The following is a 10,301-nucleotide window of genomic DNA, read 5'->3' as shown; positions in this document are numbered from 1 at the left end:
CCCACCAGGGACCCAAGATATGTTACCTAGATATTTTGATGGTATTTTAGAGTTTGCTATTTCCTGTGAAACACTTTAAAAACGTTGGTGATTCAGCCAGCAGTCGGGGCGTCCGGGCTAATTTTGCATCTGATCAAATGCTTTGTTGAATTTCAACTTTTATCTCTCTCGACTCTCAACTCGGGGATGTATGGGAAGCCCCTGATTAAGCCATTAAAGATAAACAATCAGAGCACACTCACTTCTTTCGGGATGGGGGTGACCTTTCTTCCTCCGGTTTTACAGAAGAAAACATTTCATGAGGTCTTTAATGGAGAATGGCGCAACTTCATTTCAGTGGGAATATATACAGTACACAGACAAATACTGTATGTCCTGCAGTATTTGACAGGTGACCTAGGCCTACTCTCTAATAGGTTGTTGTATTTTCAATGGGTACTTTCACTAGTAGGTTTTTTTTAAGCTCATGTAAAAAGTTTTTAGTACAATAACGTTTGGTTGTTACCTTATTTTGTGAGACATAATAAGTGATGTCCGGACGGAACAGCAGCCAAAAATTAGGTCTGCATTTGTCCACCTCTATCTCAAATTAAAGCTACGCTGTTTCAAAAATTACAAAAATGGATTGGGACTCAACGCAGACAGCAACATAAATGTCAAATCTAAAAATGGCCAATTATGCCAATTGCATCAGATGTACTGTCTGACTCTTACCGGTACAGACGTTTTGAGTCTCTCTTTTAAAGCTTTTCATGTTCAAGATGAAATTGTTTCTCATACATAACCATATCGTAACCAGTGGGCAGGAGGATTTCGGCTGTGCTCCAATCAGTGACCATTACCTACCTCCACCATTCAGCGTGACTAACCTCGAGCTGACGAACGCGCGGAGCACAGTATCTGCCGGGCTAGTGCGAAGACATTTGTTAAAGTGTGACACAGTGTGAGGAGTTAAGGCGGTCTGAAGAAAAGTCGGTGATTCATTCTGTGTCTGACTAATGGGACATTCATTAGCGAAGGGAATGGAGGGTCAAAGCTGAAACGGTTTTATTCTCCTTCCTTCTTTTTTAAAGGAAGATGTCTGCTGCAGTGCCTGATGAGTATGGAAACATTCTGTGATCCGTTTTCCGTTGTCTTAAATGAATTCATTTAGCCTTGTCCCGGGAAAATAAGACTCCCCTTTTCTTTACCCACCGTATCGTACTAAACAGTGTAGTTGAATAAGAAATTCCAGAAGGAGCGACTTACAGTAAGCATGGAGATGCTCCAATCATCATGACAGATGATCTGAACCCTTTCTAACATCAAAGATTGCACAGATTCTTATGAGAGTTACATCAGATAATTTGGCAGCTTCACGTATACATTTAGGTACTGCAGCTTCTACCACAGGGATGTAAGCATGTAAAATGGCTCTCCCATGCATATTCACATGTTTTGCAGAGCTGTTAACAGCACTCCTGAAGAGCATGTATGAGAGCATATAGACCTATAACTATCTGGAAGCAATGGACCAGTAAGAGGGATGATTCATGTCAACAGCAGAGCTCATATCGCAGGGGCTGTAAAGGGGATATCACTGAGGGGGAACGTACAATGAGATGGAAACCATCATTAACAGCTACCACTGCTTAGTGTGAAGCACGAAAACGCACAGCTTAGATATTGCAGGAGCACACGTGCATGCACGAAATACAAATATGCACAGTGCACAGAACTCTCCTGCACACACACATATATATTTCCACAATCTGCACAGCTTGCACAGAACGCCTGAATAAACTTTGCTCAAGGTTTAGGAATAATAGCTCTGTGCAGTCCTAATATCTGTGCCCATACCTACATCATTCAAAAGCCATTATATTGGAACTGATTTCATAAATATGCCCTTATCCTTTCCGGGAAATCAGAAGGTCTTTATTTAAACACGAACAGCTTCACCCAAAGCCAGAAAAGGTGAAGACATACGCGAAGCTGGTGCCGCTTTGGGTGCTTTTTTTTTTTTTTTTTTCACCACTTATTTGGTGCGGTTGAATCAAACCCTAGACTGTTTACCCTCTCGGTTTTGGCTCCCTCCAGGAGAAGAGAATGCACCAATCAAGTCAGATATGCATGAAACAACAGTTTCCTGGCGGCCAGCCCGACACAGGTGATTTCACACCACTTCCAAGTGAATTCCAGTGAGGACAATTTAAGGTGAGAATCCAATCAAAAAAAATTGTTCTGTCTCCTGCAAAACCCACAATAAAGTTGATTTACTGATCTTTTTGACTGCTGCACTTTCTCCCCAAATGTCTCCAGTCTCCCCTGCTTTGTAGTGTTGAAGTTACAGTAAAATTAAAAACAACTTTCAAATTTTCAAACTATTTGCATGTCCTTGCTTTTAATTAAAGTAGTTTTGGGGGAAACGCTGCTTTAGTGTTGGCTACAGATAGTGTATGAACGTGTATAACATAAAGATTTAGTTATTACGAACGGGGTATTGGAATCCGCTGCATCAGAAATTTCAACATCTTGTGATGGCTGTAACCTTTCACTAAGACACAATATATGCAGCAGTTGTTATTTTACCTTATCAACAAATCCATAATTTTCGACAGCTCAAGATTAATAATGTTTTGTGCAATGAACAGCTGACCGGAGCAATCGAGTGAGCGGTTACAAATAGCCTTCTTAAGTGCTATTGTCAGTTGTTAATGGGAAACGAGACTGAGCCAATGAAAAAATGCGACATAGTTTCTGAGTTGGTTTACTCCAAACAAACTAGGTGAGAAGAGGTGAGGCCGTAAATCCTGGGAGACTGCAAATTTAATATCCACAGAAATAGAGAATGATGGTAAGAGAACCTAAGCGTGACAGGATCCGGGGATTTTCTGGAGACGAGGAAGTATATTTGGGCTCAGAACTAATAAAACTGTTTAAAGATGAAGCTGATTTCCGTATGCACCTCGAGCAAACATTTCTGCGAAGCCACAAAATGAGGCAGGCATGCATTTTTTATGGGGAGACTCCAGCTTTTACATCTCATGACATCATAGGTATGAGAGTTAGACCTGTGGTTTGTGGCCTCCAGTAAATCCTTCCTATTGAAGTTACTTTGCAGCTCTCCAGGGTGAGAGTGGGTAACTAAACAGAGTGAGTGATTATGCGATGTGCAGATATTCAGGCTCCTGCTGGGGATTTGTATAAATTGGCATCCGGACCCAAATAATTCACTAGCTGCTCAGAGGCACAGCTGCTTCCGAGTCAGTTCAGAGAGTTAGATGAAGGTCTACTGACATCTAGTGGTTGAATATTTAAAATTGAGCTTCAGGAAACTTGAAGATACTGCTGTTTTGCAAGTAAAATCATATGAAATTGAATGTTGTCCAAATTGCACACACACACACACACATATATGTATACCATAGTACATACAAAAATATTCCTGTGACTATAAGAATCCAAAAGCTACAAAGAGTCACTTTAATGTGCACACACGGGAAGCTCTTTGGTCCATAGGTCTGTTCAATAATTCAAATATAAAACGTGGTTTAAACATTAGTTTAAAGCATTTCCTTTTTAGAGAAACTGTAGATTGGAAGGGCACATCTGGTAGCTTTGACTTAAAATCTTTACCCAAACTCTATTTTTACCATGCTGAGTCTCCAGGTAAATTGTTTTACCTTTCAGTTATACTAGCTAGCAATAGTGCTGTATTCTGACAACTGGCCCATGTGACATTTTAACCAATACATTAACCATGTACTACTACTAACTGTTTGCAGCCTACAAGGAACCCAGCCCCTCATGGCGGAGGTTCTCTAAACACATACTCTCGCTGTTCTGCTCTTGCAATATATGTGCTCTGGCTGACAAGCATCTGTGCTTCTTAGATTATGCTACACATTTAATCCATGGAAGTAAAAATGGTTTGTATTTGCACCCCTGAAGTGACACAGATGACTTGTTACACACACGGGAAAATGAGCAGTGCAGCTGCCACCATACCTTAGTGTTGAGAGGGCGTCTCGTTAGTGCGCTTTTATCTCAACAACTCTGTGTTTTTGTCAGCGCAAAAATCTAAATAGCAGTTTAAATTAGTAACGCTTTGCTGAATAGTTGCTGGATAAAGCGTTCACACTGTTTGAGCATATGTAGCGCAGTCGTCCCCAAAAATAGAAGTGGTGATGAGAGCCTGCTCTGAATGATGTATTGCTGGTCTGATCTAGCACCGTTTTACAAAAGTATTTGTTGCACTTTTCCTGCCACGCATCAAAGAGCCACTGCGTGCTACGTGAAAAGCACAGGAAAGCATCAATGATGACCCTGCTCTATTTAAGATTCCCGGTATGCCATGACAGTCCTACAGTGATCCAGCATGCACAATGCAGTGCAAGGCTGCAAGTGAAGCTTGAGGGTTGTTATTTACACTTTTGCTTTTGCAACTGTGACATAGTAAAATGTCTGTGGTGGAATGGAATGAGTGAGCCTTTACCCTGTATTCCACACGTTTTGGTTTTGTAGCAATGTAGTGAAGAATATATGACTAATACTTACCAAAACCCTAAATGTAATAAAATAAAATAATTTATAGATTATACATTAAAGAGAGGACATTTTGTGTTATCTTTATATATTTTAAGTTTTCTTGAATGACAATCATATAGAGATAATTACAATATGTATATAATAATAATAATAATAATCTTCATTAACACTCTTAACATCCATCCATCTTTCAATAAACGTAACAAAAATAATCTGCTTAAATGGTATATAGCTCTTCCTCCTGTAGTATTTTTAGACAATACGAATCGTGAAAATGTCAATAACATACATCGTTCCCATATTAAAAGAATGATAAATAATTTCGTGTGATTGAAACGTTTTAAAAAATAACAATACACGCAATACAACGCAAAGAGGAGCATTAGCAGCTACGACTGCTAGCTCACGAGGATGTAACGGTATGGACGTGACGTTACGTACGGGGATGCGGTTGAACGGCACTTCCGGGTCTGGTCGCGCGGGGCGGAGGGGAGACGCTGTTGTGTGTCGTGGCCACAGCATCCCGAGATACAAAGAAAGACGGCGACAATGGCCGATATATCCCTGTATCTCACCAACGTGAACGTGTCCATAGGACGGAACGTGGACGTGGGGCAGGTCGGTGAACGGCTCTCAACAATGTGTCTGTAGCGGTGTGTTTACTGAATGCGGCTAATGATGCCGCTGAGCTTGGCGCCTGTAGGTTGTTGTCACTTATCAGATGTGTCATGTCGGACTGCTCGGTTCCAAACAGGCAGAATCGTATGGTTTTCGTTAAAGCAGCACACTCAGAAACTATGTTTTCTCGTCTGAAGCTGAGGGGATTCACTGACTGACTAACTGTGAAACACTCCCTGCATTTGATTTATTTGTGATGTCTAACCAGAGTCAGAGTCCCAACCCAGTCAAGGACTTTGAGAGTGTGGAGCTGGGGGAGCTGGACAAGAGAGATGAGCAGCAGCACAGGGAGAAGGCCCCCCGTCGGATCATCCATTTCTCCAGCGGCGAGACCATGGAGGAGTACAGCACCGACGAGGAGGAGGGAGAGGACAAGGAGCCGGAGAGGAAAGACCTGCTGTCCTCCCCGGTCAATGCGGTGAGGGTGAGGACCGCTGGAGGGATGGGGGAATTAGTGAGTGTGTGGGAGCCAGGGACGATGATGGAGCAGTCTGTGTTATTGCATGTTCCTGCAAGATTTCAAGGATTTTTATTGGTTATTGTTGGCTTCTATTGTTTGTGTTGCAGTCAAAGATGACCTGGGGGCCTTATTTCTGGTTCCACATGTGGAGAGCAGCCACATCCACCATATCTGGTTTGTGTCCAACCCATTATACTATGAAAATACATTTTTTGGGTGATAAGCTCGATGCCACACATTTTATAAAAAAAGTTGCCCAGATTTAATAGAAATCTGTAAAGCGAGGATGTTTCTGCCATTTTTAGTGCAGAGTAGTTTTTTTTTTATTTCTATAAGAAACATTTACCTGCAGACACAAACAGCAGCGATACAGAGAGTGCACAGGGATGATGGCAGTTTTCGAGCTGATACAGGAGGAGGGGGAGGAAGATTCGTTACTATTTGAGATTGCAGAGTAGATGGATAAAAATAGTCAACGTAGGTGGCATGTTCGACCACTCAGTATGAGAGAGTACCACGTACACTTTCATTTTCTCACAAATCACAGAATAGTTGTCGAACACAACTACATGATGTGTCAAGAACCAGCTGCAAGTACTCTTACAGCAGCGTCTTTAGATGTGTGTGTTTCACATGCAGGATTTTACAGAAAATGAGACAAACTGACAGGTTTTTAAGAATGCGTTTAATCTGGTGTCTCTCTAGTATGTGGCGCAGCTGTTCCGTTCACTCACGCTTTTCACTTAGGAGTCTGAAATTAATTACAAAAAAGTTTTCGTTCCTCTTTTGGGGTTTCTGGAGTTGGCGACGCCCTGCCAGGTCTGCTAGTTCCCTAAATGTAAATGCAGCACTGTTACGCTGTCACATCAGAATAGAAAGTAGTTGATGTAAACTTGTGTTTTATGTTTTTTTTTCCTTCCAGCGTGTGACTACCTTGGGGAGAGGATGGCCTCCCTGTTTGGGATAACATCAGCCAAATATCAGTACGCTATCGATGAATACTACAGGATGAAAAAAGAGGTATGGTACAAGGAGGGTCTTTAGTTCAGGCTACGTCCACAACAAGTTTCAAATATATCCAATCCACCACTGTAACCTAGGTTTATTGGCAAAATGTACAAACTACCAGCTGTTGGGTAAATAAATCAAACACGAACACATCTAATATTACAAGTGGTCTCCAAATTCAACAGAAAGTGGCACTTTTAATGATTTAAGTCCCAAAATTATCCACCACAAGATGACTCATTGCCAATAGTCTTAAGCATACCTGATTTGCAGATGCAACTGCTCAAGGCCCTCATCAGTTGCAATAGGTGTGGTTGAAATAGAACAGATACCTGGACTGCTGATGGTGACATTTGATTGCACGATGGAAAAATGGGTGAGTCAAGAGAATCTTTCAGAAATGAGAAGTGATCATTGCCTTGTAATTTGCACAAAAACCTAGCAAAGGCGCTGAATGTTTCTAGAGTTACAGTTGGAAGCATGGCACGCTTTAAAGGCAGCAAAGGTAAAAAGGAAGCTATCAATGGCCTTAGGTGGCAGTTGGTCAAAAAAAGATTTGCAGCAATACTTGGTGGCAGCAGGCGCTGAGGTTTCAGTTTCTTCATCAAAGCGCGTTCTAAACGCTGAAAGGCTTCATGCTTGAACTCCAAGATGTACACCACTACTGACACAAAAGCACAAGAGAAGCCTGATGCGGTTTGCAGTTTCAAAACTATATAGGTAAGCCAAAGAGGTTTCAAAATTCTGCTCTGTGGTGCAATGGAAAAAACTTTACCTTTTTGTGCTTATGAATTAGCACGATGTCTGGAGATGGAAGAATGAAACATATGCTGAAAAGAACACCCTGCTTACAGTAAATCATGTCAGGGGCTTTCACTGGCCCTGGGGACCTTTAGTGTGTGGAATGCAAGATGGATTGTCACGCTGTCCGTAAGGAAGGTGAAGCTTAGGCACCATTGGACCTACCACCAGGACAATGACCCCAAGAAGTCTGCCGAGGCGGGTTACAAGAAGCACTGGAACATACTGCAGTGGCCATTACAGTCGCCTCACTTGAACCCCATTGTAAATCTCTGGTCGCATTTGAAAAAGGCAGTTACAGCATGCAAACCCAAGAATATTAGTGAACTGGAGGCCTTTGCCCTTGAAGAATGGGCTATGAGTCCACAGGAATGCTGCGGTCTGGCTATGCATCACAATTCCAGCAGCTCATAACAGCAAAAGGGCGCTTTTCAAATACTAAAGATGCTTGTCTTGAAGGACTGCAGTAGTCATTATAAGGGACTTTTTGTGTTGAGAAACCACTTGAAATATTAGTTGAGTTGTGTAAATTGTTCTTTTTGGATTTGTTTATTGCAAACAGCTGCTAGTTTGTACATTTAACAAGTAAACATTTGCAGTGGAGTTGTAAAATAATTTTGATTGCAGCTGTATAAATGTGCCTTAGTAACTCTGGACTTTTTGCCTATGACCTAACCTGATTGAACAAAGTAAAGTACTGTCAACAGTGGCTTGTTCATGTAGCTCAACAATGAGACAAACAAAAGTTCTCCCTTGTTCAGACTCCTACACACCATCTACTCCGATGTCTTCTGTATGTTCTGTGCTGCAGAGATTTGAGTGAGAGTAACTGCTGATCCACCTTTATTAACTTGAACTCCAACATCATGTATGCTGGTATGCAGGAGTATAACTAAGCTAAACTCAGATGAGCAGCAACAAAGACTTCCCTTTTCACTTCAGACTTGAATAACAGTTGTTAGCTCAACATGGAAAAGTTCCTGACCATATCCAGGAATCGATATGCACATCTAAATGGTTTCCAGGAATGTAGTATGAATGGAGATATTTTCTAAAAAAAAGGCGCTGAAACACCTTGACCCGTCTCTGTGGCTACTTGTTAGTGTGGATGTAGCCTCAGAGATGATGTTATTACCTACTCATACCCACCCTCCTTTTGTCCCTTGTACAGAGGGAAGAAGAAAAAGAAGAAAACCGTCTCTCAGAGGAAGCTGAACGATCCTTTGACCAGCTGCAATGTCAGGAAGAGGAGGACGAGCCAATCACCATGACAGACCAGCCGGAGGTGGCCGCCTCTCCCCCTGATGTGACCTACCAGGTCGAGAATGAAAGTCGGGTGACCTCGGGAACCATCAGAGTGCCTGCCATTGTCACAGCAACCTAACCTCAAAAAGGACATTTGCTCATCGATTCATCGATGCGAGTTTGTTTGTTAAAGAAGGAACACTGTCTTGTTTCACCAAGCTGTTTAGTTTGTGTATGACATGGCTTTAGATGGGGTAGCGCTGCTGTATTGTGGTTGGATGGTGGGGACAGGAGGGGTGCAACAGTGCTGCAATCAATAATGTAACTGCTGGATAATGGGGCAACATATTTCGATGTCAGAGCAGTATTATGAACAACATACAATAGAAGTCAAATATGGTGAAGTGCTATTTGATCTGCAAATGCATAATTTTCATTACATTGTTGGCCTTTATTGAACAACAACCTTTCATTTGTAAAGGCATGACATTATCCAGCATCTTCTACATTATGCATTGCTACAGCAGAGTGAGAGTGAAGTGTTGCTCCCCTGTGCCTCAGACGGACCGGATACTGTGCCTAAATCACCAATACAGCCAAGTCAGTGCCAGATCTGAACCGAGCATGCATTTGAAGTAATAACTTTTAATTCAGTGAGTACTCTCTGCACCAGATGACATGTCTGTGCAGATCTGGCCAAACTGATGCATCCTCGCTACACCTGGCTGCACCAAAGAGCTGGCCATTTTAACACTCCTTCACGTGTCGATTTGTTTACGTGTATTTCCGTATTAATGCATATTGAGCTTGAGTTGCACTAAATGTCTGTTGAAGCACTGAGCAGATTTAGCCGTGGTCCATGAATTATCTGTGGACCACAGGAATTGCATTTAAAAACACTGACAACAGGTTTAGGTGTTCTGTTCTACTCTCATTATCTGCCGTGTCTGCTATTGACATGGTCGTGGTAGGTGTGGTGTGTCAGCCTTTGATAATGGCAGGGAGCAATGTGACACTGAGTCTGTATAAAGACATGCAAACTTACATTTTTAACTGTTTTTAGTACACTTTTTTATATTTGTGTATTTATTTTACTGAACGGACTGAACACTTAATTTAAGGATTTTTGTATTGTTTTTAAGTAACACTACAATTAACTGTTAATAAAATTACTGTCTGACTTTTACACTTGTCTGTGTGCTTGTTGTTAACTTCAGAATGATTGAACAAGTCCAAATAGAAACATTGGTTTTATTTTCTTAAGTTAATGTTGTCCTCTGGCTTGTCTGCTAGTTGAAAGACTCAGAGTCAGCTACAGTGAAAGTGATGTGAGACACTGGCATTGTCAGTGGTAACAAAGAGCCCGTGTCGTCTTGTGCGCAGACCGCTCTGAGGTCAGAAACCGCGGCTGCTCGCTGCACAATGCATTCATTCTCAGGCCAGAGTGGCTTTCTGTGGTCCCCAGCGACCCCCTCACCGCTGCTGACGTACACAACTCTGCACACGCCTGCCCCTACTCTAGAAATACAGAAGTGATAGCTGGTGGGTTTGGTAGCAGGATGCACATGAAACCCACTGG

At 42.0% G+C, this 10,301-nt stretch overlaps 1 protein-coding gene across 3 annotated transcripts; it reads left to right on the top strand.

Annotated features, from left to right (window-relative positions):
- Nucleotides 1-4,986: 4,986 nt before the first annotated feature.
- Nucleotides 4,987-9,908, top strand: LOC124999428 (protein FAM177A1-like). 3 transcript variants are annotated; one of them, XM_047574348.1, is made up of 5 exons: nucleotides 4,987-5,148; nucleotides 5,417-5,626; nucleotides 5,776-5,842; nucleotides 6,591-6,688; nucleotides 8,649-9,908. In XM_047574348.1, exons 1-5 carry the CDS (start codon nucleotides 5,080-5,082, stop codon nucleotides 8,859-8,861), a joined length of 657 nt encoding a protein of 218 aa, XP_047430304.1. In that variant the 5' UTR covers nucleotides 4,987-5,079; the 3' UTR covers nucleotides 8,862-9,908. The 3 variants fall into 3 exon arrangements, with proteins under 3 accessions (XP_047430304.1, XP_047430303.1, XP_047430302.1); XM_047574347.1 differs by having other exon boundaries at nucleotides 5,417-5,632; XM_047574346.1 differs by having other exon boundaries at nucleotides 5,417-5,662.
- The last annotated feature ends 393 nt before the right edge of the window (nucleotides 9,909-10,301 follow it).

Source organism: Mugil cephalus, chromosome 21 (assembly GCF_022458985.1).
Source record: "Mugil cephalus isolate CIBA_MC_2020 chromosome 21, CIBA_Mcephalus_1.1, whole genome shotgun sequence".
NCBI lineage: Eukaryota > Metazoa > Chordata > Actinopteri > Mugiliformes > Mugilidae > Mugil > Mugil cephalus.
This window is presented reverse-complemented; position numbering and strand designations above follow the sequence as displayed.

Excerpts from the sequence above, each read along its gene's own strand:
- LOC124999428 (XM_047574346.1), top strand. The coding sequence starts at position 5,080 with ATGGCCGATATATCCCTGTATCTCACCAACGTGAACGTGTCCATAGGA. Across the intron at positions 5,843-6,590 it reads AGCCACATCCACCATATCTG|CGTGTGACTACCTTGGGGAG; the intron begins GTTTGTGTCCAA and ends TTTTCCTTCCAG. Across the intron at positions 6,689-8,648 it reads ACTACAGGATGAAAAAAGAG|AGGGAAGAAGAAAAAGAAGA; the intron begins GTATGGTACAAG and ends TCCCTTGTACAG.